The sequence below is a fragment of the Lithobates pipiens genome, unplaced genomic scaffold, assembly GCF_037356315.1.
Source record: "Lithobates pipiens isolate NorthernLeopardFrog02 unplaced genomic scaffold, aLitPip1_a1.2 Scaffold_22, whole genome shotgun sequence".
Classification (NCBI taxonomy): domain Eukaryota; kingdom Metazoa; phylum Chordata; class Amphibia; order Anura; family Ranidae; genus Lithobates; species Lithobates pipiens.
The window spans coordinates 276,017,273-276,034,707 of NW_027507784.1; the positions used below are offsets into that span (position 1 = coordinate 276,017,273).

At 44.5% G+C, this 17,435-nt stretch overlaps 1 protein-coding gene across 1 annotated transcript in view; it reads left to right on the plus strand.

Annotated features, from left to right (window-relative positions):
* DNAAF5 (dynein axonemal assembly factor 5) overlaps nucleotides 1-12,061 on the plus strand; it is a 78,491-nt gene extending 66,430 nt beyond the window's left edge. Inside the window, exons 11-13 of the mRNA XM_077449060.1 lie at nucleotides 4,596-4,752; nucleotides 7,595-7,786; nucleotides 11,696-12,061. Of these exons, the coding sequence (XP_077305186.1) occupies nucleotides 4,596-4,752; nucleotides 7,595-7,786; nucleotides 11,696-11,871 (525 nt within the window). The 3' untranslated portion in view covers nucleotides 11,872-12,061. The remainder of the gene's footprint in view (nucleotides 1-4,595; nucleotides 4,753-7,594; nucleotides 7,787-11,695) is intronic.
* Nucleotides 12,062-17,435: the final 5,374 nt, after the last annotated feature.

The following is a 17,435-nucleotide window of genomic DNA, read 5'->3' on the forward strand; positions in this document are numbered from 1 at the left end:
ACTGAATGGATTTTTTATTTTTTTAAGTAAACCTATTATAACAACTAAGGCACATAAACTAACATCATTTGTCTTAAAATCACAGTGGAGAACCCAGGATCCTAGGCTCAGGCTGCATATAGGCCCTTAAAGGGGTTGTAAAGTCAGAAGTTTTTTTTTTTGTTTTTTTTTTATCTTAATGCTTTCTATGCATTAGGATAAAAAAAAAAAAAAAAACCTGTGTGCAGCAGCTTCCCTAGCAACCCTTAATACTTACCTGAGTCCCATCTCTCTCCAGCAATGTCTACAAGTTCCTCGGCCATCTGAGACTCTTCCCCCTGATTTGCTAAGACACAGCAGTGCCGCCATTGGCTCCCGCTGTTGCCCATCAAAGTCAGTTAGCCAATCAGGAGAGAAAGGGGGTGGGACCGAATCCAGGACTCCATGTGTGAATGGACACAGAGCTGTGACTCGGCTAGGGTGCCCCCTTAGCAAGCTGCTTGCTGTGGGGCTCTCGACAGGAGGGAGGGGCCAGGAGAGCTGAAGAGGGACCCAAGAAGAGGAGGATCAGGGCTGCTCTGTGCAAATCCACTGCACAGAGGTGGTAACATGTTATACTTACCACCTCTGTGCAGTGGATTTGCACAGAGGTGGTAAGTATAACATGTTTGTTATTTCTAGAGAAAAAAAACAATACTTTACAATCAATTTAATGTACAATAGCAGCTGTTACTCCACCATTAAGTGATAGAGGGTGAGGAGGGACTGGCATAATTTTAACTTGGATAGAAGTCAAGGGTGCATATACAAGCCTAGCCTGAGATTAAGGTCCTCTCCCAGCGCACAGGAACACTTTACCAGTAATTCTAGTTTATACACCTGTAGGTCTGACTGGGTTGTATTAAGCACATGGTGGTGCTTTCCTGACCTTCAGTGATTTGGCTGTGGGCAGAGGCGGCTCTAGGCTTTGTGAGGCCTTAGGCAAAAATTAGACATGAGGCCCCACTCACGCCCATAAAGGGAAGAATAATTAAAGCAATAAAAATGTAATACTACATTGCAATGTACAGTGTAAAATTAACTGATGGCAATCCATCCATGGCCAGTCCTCAAGGATTCCAGTATGGTATTGGATCATATCACACTGGCGAGCTCACCCAGACCGTCCTTCCCTTTCCCAGGCTGTGCTCTGCTCTCAGCTGGGTGTGTCTTGTCAGCAGACCACCATTTGTGAGTGGCACAAAGATAACATTGACAGCTCAAGGTGGCAGCGCCATCCTTCTTCCCAATGCTGGGCTCTCTCCACCAGTGGCATAGCATGGGTTGTCAGTGCCTGGGGCAAGGCAAGTCATTTATGCCCCTCTAACCCATGGACTTTTAGCTCTGGTCTGGTCACATGATCCCCCGTGTCAGTCATTAGTGGCTGCAGGGGAGAGGAGAAAGCGCTTGGCAATGGATGGTAAAGCCTGGAGCGGTGACATTATGCAAATCTTTACCAGCCACTGTTGTAGAATGCTTGGGCCTGCCCTCTCCACCCTACTGGTAAAGGAGGCCATGCATCAAATTGATAAGCCAATAACAACCTTTGGAGCCTTACCACTTCCTCTGGCTAGTCTAGATCTGTATATGATAGAGTTTTTGGGGGCTCATGTCTCCTGAATGTTCCCCCAGGTAGGTAACAGGAATGCAACACCTATAGGGCCTTTTTTATGCCCTGAGATAGTTTGGACGGCTTAAAGGGCAAGTTCACCTTTTCCCAAAAAATTTAAAGCTGAACTAACTCTAAGTATCCTGGCCACCCCTCTGGATCTCACTGTTCATAGTGCCCATGAGACCCCAGGCTTCTGGTTTAGAGGGCAGTGGTCTTTACACAGTACATGACCCTGGAGGAGGAGGAGGAGGAGGAGGAGGAGGGAGGGGGGAGAGGACAGAGGAAGGGGTGTAGAGAGGATATGGGTAGGGAAAAGACGACAAAAGGAGGGGGAGAGAGAGAACATAGTGAGGGAATGGGGAGAAAGGACGGGGGGAGAGGGGGGGGGGCAGGGAAGGGAGGGAGAGAGGACAGAGAGAGAAGGGGGAGAGGAGAGAGAGAGGGGGGGACAGGATAGAGAGAGGGGGGAGAAGAGAGCGGACAGAGGGAGGGCGAGAGGATAGAGAGAAGGTGGGGGAGGACAAAGGGGAAGGAAAGAGAGGGGGAGGGAGTGAGAAAGGGCAGAGAGAGAATGGGGGGGACAAAGAGAGGGAGGGAAGGGAGAGAGGAAGGAGGGGGTAGAGGAGAGTGTGGACAGATGGAGGGGAGGGGGAGGGTATAGATAGAGAGAGGGGGAGGGCGGAGGAGGGGGGGAGGAGAGGGGGAGAGGAGAGAGTGGACAGGGGGAGGGAGGCAGAAAGGACAGAGGGGAAGAAAACAGGGAGGGAGGAGAGAAGACATAGGGGGAATGATAAAGAGAGGGAGGGGGAGAGAGAGGAGGGGGTAGGGAGGAGAGAAGAGAAAGTGAGGGGTGATGGAAATAAGGGGGGGGAGGGGGGATAGGAGGGTTAGAGGGCACAGGGAGGGGGGATAGAGGGGAGGGTAGATAGGAGAAGAGGGGGAGGGGCTGACGTGATAATTAGGCTAGGTGGGCAGTGTTGTACTGTAGGATCGTAGACAGTGGAAGACTGTCTCTGCGCTCATGGGTGCCGCCCTCCCTATCTATGTGCCCGGCCCCCTGATCCACATACAGGGCGCTGAAAGAATGAATTCCCATGATTAGAGCTGGAGGCTCTAATAGGCTTAAAAAAAAGGTGATGTTTGGGTGCAGAGCATTGCGCTCCAAGCCCACCCAGTTGTCCTCCCGGGCAATCAGGAAGCAGGCCATGAGACCCGTCACTCGATTGGCCGAATGAAGATGAGATCCGATCGGCCGACAGGAGGAGGAGGGAGGAGACACTGGGGAATGGGGGGAAGAGAAGCTCACTATATGGGGTAAGTGCGGGCCCTGACTGACTAACCTGACTAACGGGGGCGGTGGGTGCCGCCCCTGAACATGGGGGGCTCCACTGTGCCATCTGCGACCTGACAGGGGGCTGGCGGGGGGTGGATTGTTTGCCAGCCCCCCCCCCCCCCCCCCCCCCCAAAGAAAACACCAGCCACCACTGATTGCAGATAAAAATCAGGGTGTTCTGAGCTCCTCCTCCTGCCATCCAGACACATGTGCTCTCACCTACACTTCAAGTGGGACTTATATACCATGCTTTCACCCCCAGCCCCACAATAAGTGCTCCTCCTTCGTAGACATGCTGGAGATTGTAGTCCCATAGTCCCGCCCAGCCTCCACCTCTATCACACACAGCCCTCTACTCACTGTGCGTGTACTTCTTCCAGGGCTCCCGAGTCCCGCTACCGCTGCCCGCAGGTCCTGCTGTCTGCATCAGCAGTATGATGTGATGTGTCGGGCAGAGAAGAAAGCTCTGCCTGACACGAGGCTTTGACCGAGATGAGGCTGCAGGGGAGCAATTCAGGAACCATGGTGCCTTGTATCAGTGTCCGTCCAGCGCGGAAGGGTGGGGGGCGGATCTTTAAAGCTTTCATCTGCTGGACGGACACAGATGCAGGGCATGGTTCCTGTAATTATTCCCCGCTGCAGCGATTCCCCCTCAGTGCAGGCAGGCAGCTCTGCTAGTAGTGTCCCGACTCCCGCAGCCGGCTGTGGCATCAGACCCAGGGACAGCACGGGTCCACCAGCTGCCCAAGTTACGGCAGTGCTCCCCTTTCTTCAGTAGGCAAATTGTGCGGTCGCGAGGCCCCTGTGAGCGCGAGGCCTTAAGCGATCGCCTAATTTGCCTAATTAAAGAGCCGCCTCTGGCTGTGGGAGTGAAACCTGTAAGGAAATGATAATGGAGGCAGTGCATCAGCACCAGTGACCTCCTTGGTTGTCTTTAGCCGAAACACTTACAAACTCACTGACCTGGAACAATCATGCTGTCACTGAAGTCTGAAAAAAAGAAACCTTGATTTGCACACTTGTTCTAGTTCTATGACTCAAAGTCCTGAACCTATTAGATCAGAATGGCAGTCAGAATAATTTTTAGAAGCTAGCAGCAGCAACCTGCTTGTATTTATCTCGGTTCCTTTCCATCAAAAGCAAACCTGTTATGAGAAAAACGTAAATATCAAGTCCCTGGTTGATTAAGCTGATCCTGTACCTTGACTGAGTTACTGATACTGACTCAGTGCAAATGTGCTGATCTGGACATCTGACATGACTATGACTGTTCATACTACTGCTGGGTCAGTGACTCAGAGTATTAAAGCCAAAATATTAAGGACAGAACTTTCACCGTTCATATTTCTCTCATGACTGGTTTACTTTAAGGTAACGCTTAGCTTTTGCTTTGCTGTATATTGATTAGAAAAATAGGTACTTTTTTAATTTATTTTTTTATTTAAATAATTACAGTTGCGTCATCTATTAAGAGAAAGAGAAAGGATAAATGTTATGTAATTGAAGTGGTGTGTGTGTGTGTGTTTAGTATCACTTTAAATGCTTGCAGATATCGGGCTGTGTATAGGCACCCATAGTGCACCCAAATGGGAAAAAAAATGTGGACTGTAACATGTGTCTCGTGTCTTGCAGATTCTCCAGATACAGAACGTTCTGATGCCCACAATACTCACAATTCTAGAAGAGGAATCAAAGACGAGCCGCTTGATGTCCTGTCGTATTATCCGGGCTCTACTAGGGGCCTGTGATAACCATTTAGATCCAGACCAACTGAACAAGATCTACCTTGGCAAGTGTTCTTTTATGAATACTATTAACTAATCTAAAGATGGATAAAGGAATTAATATTTAGTGGGTAGCTATAGAACTAAATTTGGATGTACTAAATTGCCAGTAATCATGTACATCAGCTTTCTTTGCACTAACCTTAAAGCCCCATTGAACTTTCAGTTTAATTGGAGTTCCACCCAAAAGTGGAACCTCCGCTGATTTATCTTCTCCCCCTCTGGTGCCACATTGGGTGCCTTTCGTGGGGGAGCGGATATCTGTCTTTGACTGGTATCCTGTTCCCAGTTTCCGGGGCTCCGGCCACACCCCATGATGTCACTGCTCAGCTCCCTCCTCCTCCCCCTGCCGTTGGGCCAGTAGGGTTCCCTGCGTGGGCCAGTAGGGTTCCCTGCGTGAAGCCGTAAGGCTACACTGCCGTGTTCCCTTACCCGCAATGGTGGCGGCATGCACTGACAGCTGATGGAAACATCAGCTCCAGTACCGACATCACTGGATTTCAGAACGGGTAAGTGTCCTATTATTAAAAGCCGGCAGCTGCAGTATATGTAGCTGCTGGCTTTTAATTTTTGCAGAGGTGGGCGGAACACTGCTTTAAGGCCCTATTCATCTCTCTGTTAAAATACTTTAAATATATTCTAAGTGCATCAAAATAAAATGTGTTCAATATCTTACAATTCATTTTTTTTCAAAGGTAGCTATAGCCTGAGTAGAAAAGACTGTCACCTGTCTTCAGCTGCAGAGTGGGACCTTTGCTGTTTGAAGTGAAGCATTGGTCTCTCTGCAAAGGTCTGGCATGCCCCCTACTACGCCAGACCTATAGCTCTGCAAACAGGAAAGCTCGGGCTGTGGCTTAGCAGAGGGCATGCAGAAAGATCAAAGCTCCCCTACTGAATGCAAGGATGCCACTCTGCAGCGTGCTGGCAGATAACCAGCTTTTTACTCAGACTATAGCTGCTTTAGAAAGAAAACACAATAAACACCTTTTGTTTTGATGTGCCTAGAATGTATCCAGCTGATTTAAACCAAGAATTTAATTGGAGTTTTAGCCCACGTTCACATTGGGCCAATTTGGCATGCGTTTTGACATGTCAAATCGGTGGCTGTTCCCAGCAATGGTACCATTCGAATTGGTGTGACGCTGACTTTGCGGTGCCACAGCGATTGGCAAAAGTAGTTCCTGTACTACTTTTGGTGACTTCGGGGGCGATTTGAATAGACGTCTGTGCAGGAACCCACACAGATGTCTGTCAAATCGCCACCAAAGTCGGACTGCATTACCGTTTTTTTGCGAGTTCAGCTTCACAAATTCAAACCCGCATCAGTGTGAACCTAGGCTAAATCTGCTTTGTAAAGCAGCCACATCCTAAGTAGAAAGCCTTATTTGAGGTACATAAGGGAATATTTTAAACAAGAAGTAAATAATTTTAATATATTTTCTCCTCCACACCTGCAACGTAAGTAGCCAGAAATTAAACTGCAAATCGGATGTCGCTTATAGAACTATATCGTGGCTTCTTAAATAAAAAATATAGACATGAACTAACAATTTTACCTTTTCTCAATGTTCACATATAGCTGTGTTAACAGACTTTCTGTAATGGATCAATAAAGGGTATCAGGTGAAAGATATTTCTTTCTTGGAGAAAATGCTGCCAAGGCTTTTTGTCATTTTATCTTTGCTGAAGAGGCGTTTTTAGATTGGCTGATTTTCTCTTCAACAGTTGTCATGTGGCAAAAGGCCTAGACTTTGTGATCATATAAGCAATAATGGTGGGAGCCCATAGCAAGCTTTTCTCATGGAAAAGTGTTACAGCCCTTGTAGTACTTTTTATTTATTATTTACAATAAGGCTGTAAAAGGGTTAGTTCACCTTTACAAAAAAAACTGCCTATGGGGATAAAGTATGTGTTTAGATCAAAACAAACTCTGCAGCTTTGATTAAAGTTGAAAAATGCCCTTGCTGTAGGTGTAGGCCACTGACATAACCCCTAAAGCCTGACTAGAATACGCCCAGGAAGTTGCTAGGACGTTTCTAAGTGAGGCCTAGTCATTACTGCTCACCCCTCTATCAGAGGAGCTCCTAAACACTGAGCTCAAAGCTACTGCATCAAGAGAGAGGAAGAGCATGTAAGGGGGTTTGAATCAGAGGAGGAGCTCACGCATGTGAAAGTGATCAGTAATGACTAGGCCTCATTTAGCAACTGGGAGTATTCCGGTCAGGCTTCGGAAGGTATGTAAATGGCCTACACTTATAGCAAGGGCTTTATTCAACTTTAGTCAGAGCTGCAGTTTGTTTTTATCTACAGACACCACTTACCTGCATTGGCAGTTTATTGTAAAGGTGAGCTGTCCCTTTAAGGAGGACCTAATCCCAGGATAAAATCTTAACTTTCTCACCACTGCTCTCTTACTTCCGGGAATGCGCTACACACCTCCTAGGTCAATAGAGTGGAATCTGTGTGGGACAGATGTACTGACTGCTAAGGTGAAAGCAGACAATGCATGCTGCATCTATCTCTGAATGAATGAATAATTTGTATAGCGCACAATGCGAACTGAATCGCCTCAAATCGCCTCTCTCCATAGAGAAACCCTGATTCTGTTGTAAGGTAAGTATTTAGGGGAGGAAGTCCTTTTATTTTAGATATAGGGGTAGCATACGGGGGTGGCTTTGGGGGTATTAACCTGGGTCCAATTTACCATTTGATTTATAGGTCTGCACAAAAGTATGATTTTCATGATTCATTGAAGAAACTGTAAGGTTACGAGAACAAGTATTATGTTAACTCGCTGTAAATTCTGTGTTATGAATTCTTATTTATCTTTCATATTGGTATTTACAGAGGTATTAAAACGACTTGATGATGCTTCAGACGAAGTCCGAATCACAGCTGCCAAAACAATTAGTCTGTGGTTTAAATGTATTGATGGACAGTATGACAGGACCACCTATAAGGCTCACCTGGAATTCTTATACCGAGGTCTCCTTGTGCACCTTGATGACCCCGATACAAACCTGCAGACTACAGTACTAGGTATGTTCTATGCCAGGAATTATTATGGTCTTAGAATGGTGCTATAAATTATCAGAACTGCTTACTAGCTGATCTACTAAAGCAGAAACTATTTGCGTGGGCCTACCCTGATCTGGCTGAAGAAGCACATGCAAATGCTCATAGCTTGCTATATACTTTCCACTGATATTTGACACTCCTTCAAAGGGAGGTCTTTGAAGTGGTTGCTGGGTATGTACTTGGCAGGAATTTGTGCAGAAAGCCCACTTTTCACACTTGCCAGTACAATGGCCTATAGAGACCCCATCAGATACAGTATGCCCATTCAGACAAAGTGACTGGCTCTTTTCAATAAGCCCACTTCCCCAACCCAGGTATACTTACCTTCACATGTATACTGGCCTTCATAGTGTGAAATAGCTCCCCAACAAAGAGCCACAGAAGACAGGAATTTCCTGCCTTCTGTGGCTCTTTGTTGGGGAGCTATTTCACAGATGTACTTGATGCAAGTTGATATATGCAGTGAAGAGATGTTATAAGGTGAAGACACCTACATTTGTATACCTGCAAAGTGGATTGGGATCCAGCTTCCTCCATATATGATTGCTTGATTGGAATGGGATGCATAAAGGAGCTACAGCATTGAATGAAGGATTCCTTCCTATTAGTCATGCTTTGAGGTCACTGTGTGGCCAAGGCGATCTGGTGAGTGCATTTTGTTATCACTTCGGGTGAAACACTTTAAGCAAGTTTATTGACGCATGTGTTCATTATATTTTTCACAGTGTTGGAGCATACACAAGATTTGTTCACATATGATTATTATGGACATTTCTGATGGTTTATTTTATTGTGCACTTTATTAATCGGATACACAGTGTATATTAAAGTGGTTGTAAACCCTTACAGACCACTTTAACCTACAGGTAAGCCTAGATTAAGGCTTACCTGTAGGTGCTCGAAATATCTCCTAGACCTACACGGTCTAAGAGATATTTGCAAATCGCCGTATGGCGATTTCTTTTGCGCATGCGCCGGAGTTAGAAAGGGCAAGCTGTGCCGTTTCTAGCTCTGGTCATGCCATGACTGGCGGCTACCGCAGGCATACGTGGAAGTGACGTTGCGCGACTCCAGTCAGTCACAGAGTCGGAGTTCACAGCCCTGGAAGGAAGAGGGGTGAAGAATGGACGCTCGCTGCTAGCGAGGAAGATGGGGACGTCGTGGGATTCTCCTGCAGGTTAGTGTCACATAATGGGCGACTATGCGGTGCATAGTAGCCCATTATGCTTTACCTTTTCAGGGAAACAGAGTAAGTAAAACCCATCAGAGTTTACTTCCTCTTTAATAATTTGATATCTGATTTTTGTATTGCTTCCTTTGCGCCCTTTATATATACTTTTATATTGTTATTAGTTTTCCACTAATTTTAGGTGCAGCATTGGTATACAATTAACTAATTGTTTTTTTTTGTATTTTGGCACCGGCACACAACACTTTACTCCTCACAAGGTTCCTAGTCTGGTCTAGCATTTGGTCTACTAAATCCTCAGAAAAGCATTTGTTGGCATGCAGATGATGAAGGGGGATGCTTGGACAATTGGGTGCAGGAGGCTGGTATCCCAGGTTTAGAGCCTCTTTTAGGTTTTTGATGCAGTCTGTCTCCTTCTTAGAAAAATTGCCAGCCTTACATATGCTTGACAGAAATTCTGGGCTTCTGCTCCACTTTTATCACCAGCATCAGGGCAAGACCTATACCCGTAATTGTGATTTGTCTGTCTCTAAGGATTTGGGGGGAGTTTTTTACATTAGGTTACTGGGAAGAGGAAAGGTTAGCTATATTATGGTCTACTTTAAAGGAATGTAAGGTTTATATTTATTTTTTCAGATATATTGTCAATAAAAGCTATCAGCTTCATATAAATAATGTCTATCAGTATGTGTTAATTTTTTAAAAACCTTATTTTTATGTATATTCGTATTATTGTATTTGCTGTAATAGTTATTTATGTAATATCAGGGTAATGGCTCTAGATGGCAGTATAATACTAAAATAAAAAGTAAGTGCTCTACTCTGGCTTCTATACTATACTATACTATACTATACTATACTATACTATACTTATATTATTTGTTACGAACCTTAGTTGTTAAACTACAGTTGTAAGGATGCACCAATCCATACAATTTGCTTGCTTGTGACCCATAGTTTGCCAAGCTCTAGTTTAGCTACCAAGCCTGATATTTGACTTTTTGTATAATATTTTTTTTAAACACATTAGATCTATCATATAAAGAGTGCACTAGAGCTGTCATTTCATGTTGCCCATAGCAACCAAATAAGCTTCTTTGGTTCGTTTGCAAAACGGTACTATAAAAATGACAGCTGTGAGCTGTTTTTATAGAGCTTATAGTGCACCTGTCTCCCTTCGAAAACCTAATAAAATAAAAGCAGCTTTAAGTAAAATGTAAGTATTGCATATTGAACTTGTTGTATTTGCATAACGAAAAGTTGAGACCTTTGTTTTTTTATTTGCATTGTAAACCTTTAATAAAAAACGGTTGAAACGTAAGTAAAATGTAAAGTCAGCTCCCCATAATGCCGCTTTCATTGAAAATTTACATTTTACCGAAAGCTGCCTTTAGCTGATTATACTTGGTGATAACGGGTGCACTTTATTCTGATTGTTCAATCCTCTATACCAGTGATGGCGAACCTTGGCACCCCAGATGTTTTTGGAACTACATTTCCTATGATGCTCCACTACACTGCAGAGTGCATGAGCATCATGGGAAATGTAGTTCCAAAACATCTGGAGTGCCAAGGTTTGCCATCAATGCTCTATACCAACAATTATGTAGTGCGAGACCTTACTGGTTGGATATAAATTGAATGAATTGTTCAGATAAAGATTGTACAAGATAGTCAGCAAATCTAAAGGCGATTCAACAGAGATTGCACATATATTATGGATCGATTCACATCAAACAGCAACATTTAGGTACTTTTATTCATGGATTTGATCTTATTTTGATTGATCCGATTATGAAATTTGAGTAGTTCCGCCTGGGGAAAAAAATGTTAAATGTAGCAGCTACAAATACTGTAACTTCTGACTTTTAATATAACGACACTTACGTGTCCAGGGAGCCCACGATGAGGCACCCCAGCTGATTTTCGGATCAACTGTCGGGTACTGTCCCCGCCATCTACACAAAGAGAAACCGGCAGTGAAGTCTTCCCTACTGCACATGCGCAAAGCACGCTGCGCTTTCTAACTGGCGCGGTGGAAGGAGGAGGGGGAGACTAACTTCTGAGAGACGACGCCGTCTCCCGGAAGTGAGGTAGGGTACCTGTCAAAAACAGGGGAGGAAGCAGTTAAGCGTAAGTTCCACTTTTGGGTGGAACTCCCCCTTTAAATGGTGGAAACAAAGATGTGATCGATACCTTAAGTTGGCGATGCAAATTTTATATTCGCGTAGAGCAGTGTTTCTCAAATCCAGTCCTCAGGCCCCCCCAACAGGTCATGTTTTCAGGTTTTCCATTATTTTTCACAGGTGATTTGATCAGTTTCACTGCCTTAGCAATTACCACAGCTGTTTCATCTGAGGGAAATCCTGAAAACATGACCTGTTGGGGGGGCCTGAGGACTGATTTGAGAAACACTGGCGTAGAGGAAGAGGAGGGAGCTGCAGAGTTTCTAACTTGTCTGATCAATATCTGTGGGCACCTAGAGACATGGCATTTCCCAGCTGTCATCTTTACTATTTCTTAAGTTATCCTAATTTATATATTGACTGGGCTGACGTTGGGGCAGAATGGCAGATTTTTTTTTCACTTCCAAGTAAATGTTTATCGGCATTAAGAACCGACAGGTTCTCTTTACCAGTTTATGACTTTAAATAATAGTGATCTTTGTGTTTGCTTTATAGATGTCCTGAAAGAAGCCAGTATTGTATATCCCTCATTGTTAGTGCAAGAAATTGAAGCTGTGAAGCATAAACACAGGACTGCTGCATATTGTGATCAGTTGCTTCAGCACATTCAGTTGAACAAAGACAACGATCAAACAGAATCCACATCGCCACCAGCGTCTGACTTACAGTAGTGTGTGTAACTGACCTACCACCTACTCCTGCCTTAAGATTTTATTTAGAAAGTGTATTTATTTTACTTCATAAGATAAAAAAAAACTAAAAAAAACAATCATGGACTTGAATTAGGAATAAGAAGCTTTTTTTTTTTTTCTTTTATTGGGATTGTCTGCATTGTGTATAATTATATTTTTTTTAAATTAGCGTTAAGAGTGCATTTTTTTAAGCAGCTGAACATGAGTAACAAAAAGAGAACACGCCTCGTTTGCCAAAATAGCCTATGTAGCAGTACCCCCGTAGGGGCTGCTGGATATTGTGGTCCCACCTGTCACCTCTGCCCAGCATTTACTCCTCAGTCAGTTGAGACAATGAACAGATTAGTACTTTGTTTTGTTGATTTATTTAGGGGAATTTAACTTGGATGGGTAAGGGAATTAATGAGATGCCCAGAAATTAATTGATGAATTGCTTAGGACCTCTATTTACACTGTACTCCAGTCTCCTCTAGCACAACAGCTGCTTGCCGACTGTCTCTTGCACAACACTTCAATTCCCAGGACTTGCTAGCACATTGTTAGGCCCAACTCTGCCTCAGTTAGGCCTTGTTAGATGCCTTTTGCAGGCAGGGACCGCGGGCCTCTTTGATGTAGCAAAGTAATGATAGAAAAGTATGTTTGTGCTAGCAGTCTTATGGCAGACTACTGCTCCCAGCTAGTCCTCTTCAGGCCCTGCCAACCCTCCTGGCTGCAGCAGCCCATATCCACTGCACATGACATCCCAGTCCTTCCTGCTGGCTCTACATCCATCTCAGACTGCACACTCCCAGTCTGCTCCAGCAGGCCTCCCCAGCTCTCTCAACTGTGACTGTCACTCACCAGCTCTCCTTGCTGCGACCGGTGGATCCCTCCTGAAGACTTGCCTGGCAACACTAGCTCCTGGTGTCCTCTTTTGTTCCTCTCTGTGCCTCTGGCCCAGATTCTTTCTGCTTGCTCAGAAAGCCTCTGTACTGCACCTGAACCCTCAGGCCTAAGGTCACCCCTGGAGAACGCCCTCAAAGGCCCGACAGCCTAATGTTCCATCTCCAGTTTTTTCACCTGACAACTCCTCCCCAGCTGGGCTGACCTTGGGTATATCAAGGAGGCCTGCACCCTGCCAATCCTAGTTGGAGATTGGTCAGGGCTCTCTAAGACACCTTCAGACAGCTCCACCTCTCTTCCCCTCCTCTTCTAGAGTCCTGTAGAAGTCATAGGGAGGTAACCGAAAGATAATGCTATCTGTCACCAGCCTACTCTGAGCCACTCCCAGCCCACACAGATCAAAACAAACAGACCTAGCTTCCAGCCAGGTCTGCCTAAATGTAACTGCTCTGACAAAACTCTCACCTCTAGCACCTACCTAAGTAGACGGTGCTACACCTAAATTTGGTGCAAAACATCCAATTCTCTGACCTCCACATCATTACTGTATCCTGTAATGAGTGGAGGCCAGATACAGGGCCCAGGATATTGACACTCCCAGAAGTGTCGGTTTTCCTGCAGACTTCAGCTTAAGATTTCTAAGTATCTGAGAAGTATTCAGTGGCGTGGGCGTTAGGAGTGGTATTTACACTGGTCTTTTACAGGTATGGCTAATTTACAAAAGCTTACTTTAGCGTCAGGATTGCTTTAAAGTGTTACTAAACCTAAAAATGTTTTTTACCCCAATGCATTGCTTGCATTAAGGTAACAACATTTTCGAAGTCCCTGTGCCCCCCCCCCCCCTTCCCTATGTGAAGGGGAGAAGAGATCAGAGCTCTGCAGGGCTGCATCTTTTCTCCCTTTGCTTCCTCTCTACACTTTATTCGAGCAGCAGTAAGCGTGTCAGAGGAAGTGGGGCGTGCCTAAGTACTGATGTGTAAGTCTATAGAGCGCGGCTCCATTGACACACAGTTCGGGAGCACAGGGACTACATCTCCACTACCAGCAGCTGGCTATGGTAGACCCGCAGAAGAAGAATAGGATCCAAGCTCACCACCAGGGACCCCAGAAGAGGAGGAGGTGGGCAATAATACCACTGCACAGAGCAGGTAAGTATAACATGTTTGTTATTTTAATTAAAAAAATTAAATTAGTTTAGCAACACTTTAACCACTTCAATGTCAGGCCTATTCTGGCACTTCTCTCCTACATGTAAAAATAATTTTTTTGCTAGAAAATTACTCAGACCCCCCCAAACATTATATATTTTTTTAGCAGACACTCTGGGGAATAAAATTGCGATCATTGCAACTTTTTATCTCACACTGTATCTGCGCAATCATTTTTCAAACACCTTTTTTTGGGGGGAAAAAAGCGGTTTCATAACAAAACAGTAAAGTTAGCCCAATTTTTTTGTATAATGTGAAAGATATTACGCTGAGTAAATGGATACCTAATATGTCACGCTTTAAAATTGCGTACACTCATGGAATGGTGCCAAACTTCGGGAACTTAAAAATCTCCATAGGCGACGTTTTGAAAATTTTTACAGGTTACCAGTTTAGAGTTACAGAGGAGGTCTAGTGCTAGAATTGTTGCACACGCTCTAACGCACACGGCAATACCTGTTTGAACGGCGTTTACATATGTGGGCGGGACTTGTGTGTGCATTGGCTTCTGAGTGTGAGCTACCGGGGACAGAGGCATTTTTTAAAAAAATTATTATTATTTTTATTTTACTTATTTTTTTTATTTTAGATTTTTATTTTTTTAATCACTTTTATTCCTATTACAAGGAATGTAAACATCATTGTAATAGGAATCTTTGTGACAGGTCCTCTTTATGGAGAGTTGTGGGGTCAATAAGACCGCGTATCCTCTAGGCTGGAAATTCACAGATTTCATGCTGACAGCCGCGATCGTGGCTTTGTTTACATCCGGGAACCTGTTACGACGTCACGCCTGGGCCTCCGACGAACATAGAGATGACTGGTGGCCATCTGGTCACCGGAAATCTCTATCGTCGTCATTGGCGCCGGCCAATTCTTTCTCCGGGCCCCCGATGGCACAGTAGAGCCCGGAGAAGCACTGGATGGGGGGGGGGGGGGGCGTCCCCTCCCATCGCCTCCCGGCGTAGCTGCCGCTATGATCATTCTTATGGTGCACAGAATCGCCGGCTGAAAAGAATGATATCTGAATGATGCTGCCAGCTGCAGGCATCATTCAGATTTCCCCGCACAAGGACGTCATTTGGCTATTTGCGGTAGGGAAGTGGTTAATGGTTCGTTCACACCAGGTGCTCTGGACTAAATTTGTGAGCACATTCCTAATGCACGGCAACCAAAAAATAATGATTCCCTATGAATGCAGTTCACACCAGCATGTTGCATTTGCCCAGCGTTGGGGGAAAAAAAATAGCATGTGCTACTTTTTTTTCAGCGCAACGCTTCAAATGCACATGAATGCAACTTACTGCAAGGCAAAAAAAAAAACGCAGCACGCGTAAAGCTTGGCTTGCATACACCCGGTCACACAAAAGTTTGCTGAACTTTTGACCGTCAAGAATGCGGTTACATACAACACTACGACGAGCCGAGAAAATTAAGTTCAATGCTTCCGAGCATGTGTAGGAATTTTGCGTGTCAGAATTGCTACAGACTATCGGAATTTCCAATAAAAACTTTTTCTGACCGAAAAAATTGAGAGCCTGCTCTCAGTCTTTTGCTGGCTGGAATTCGGCCAGCAAAAGTGCGATGGAGCATACACACGGTCGCATTTTCCAACCAAAAGCTTTCATCGGTCTTTTGCTGGCTGAATTTCCAATCGTGTGTATGCAGCATTGAGTTTCTGTTATATAAATCCTATTGTACTGTTAAAGAAGCCACAAGTGTCCTCCGTGTGGAGAGTTCCTATTCCTTTCTCTACAATCATAGTAATGCCGGTCATACACATGTTTATTCACATGATTAACTGTTTGATATAATCATTTCAACTGATCTGATGTCTGAAATGATCAGTACAACACAAAGTAAATTTGCCTGTTTCACTTTCAGTATCAAGTTTTACTGGAAAAAGTCAACATTCAGAAGCCCTCCTATTTTCAGCAATGACAGCCAAGGTCAATCTCGTATTGGCTGTCATTGTAGAAAATAAGGTTGATTGTGGCAAATAATGATTTCTATAGCTTAGTGAAATAAGACAATCATGAGATGACCTTTTCTGGTTGCCTGTTGTTGCTCTATATCAGGGATATGCAATTACCGGACCTCCAGCTGTTGCAAAACTACAAGTCCCATCATGCCTCTGCATCTGGGCGTCATGCTTGTGGCTGTCAGAGTCTTGCTATGTCTCATGGGACTTGTACTTCTGCAACAGCTGGAGGTCCGCTAATTGCATATCCCTGCTCTATATTATGCTATGCCAAATATTTCTTGCATATTGTGAATGTCTACTTCCTTTGTGAGTGACATGCATGCATCCGTAGCTAGGTGACATGGCTCAGTGGTTAACGCTACTGTGTTCTAACACTGGGATGCTGGGTTTAAAGTGACCCTGCCTTATGGACAGAAAATAAATCATGTTCCCTGGAAATTGCATCTGCAATTTTTAAAAAAAAATTGGGACGCTGTGTAAAATCGACATTAAAAACAGAATGCAATTCTTTGCAAATGTTATAAACCCATATATTATTCACAAGAGAAAATAGAAAACATGAAATGTTTAAGATGAGTGTGTTGTGTTTGTTTTTTTCATCTGCATTGCAAGGTCCCTTTAATGCTCACTGTAGTTATCTGCGTTTGTTCCTCCACAAGAAAAACCCTTTATTTAAAGACTTAAAGTGCCACTAAAGGTTCAGTTTAAAAAAAAAAAATATATATATATATATATATATATATATATATATATATATATATAAACAAACATGTCATACTTATCTCCACCGTGCAGCTCGTTTTGCACAGAGTGGCCCCGAACCTGCTCTTCTAGGGTCCCTTGGTGGCTCCCGCGGCTCCTCCCAACATCAGATCTCCCCCTGGGAGAAGCGCTCTCCCGGGGGGTTATCTTGTGGACGTGCACCCAAGTCCATCATTCGTGTCCATAGCAGCCGCATGCAGGACTCGGCCCCTGCGTCATTGGATTTGATTGACAGCAGTGGGAGCCAATGGCTGCGCTGCTATTAATCTATCCAATCAAGAGACCCGAGAACCCCGGGCAGAGAGAGAGCGCGTGGGACAAGTTCAAGGGTTCAGGTAAGTAAAACCCGGGGGGGTGGCCTATCCCGGACAGGTGTTTTTTCATCTTATCCACTTAAGGACCGCCTCCTGCACATATATGTCGGCAGAATGGCACGGCTGGGCACAAGCACCTGTACATTGCTCTTTAAGTGCCCAGCCGTGGGTCGGGAGTGCGCCACTTAACCCCTCCCCGTCCCCTAGTGGATAACTCCTTCACTGCCAGTGTCATTTACACAGAAATCAGTGCATTTAAATAGCACTGATTGCTGTATAAATGACAATGGTCCCAAAATTGTCCGATGTGTCCGCCATAATGTCGCAGTCACAATAAAAATCGCTGATCGCCGCCATTACTAGTAAAAAAAAAAATATATATATATATATATT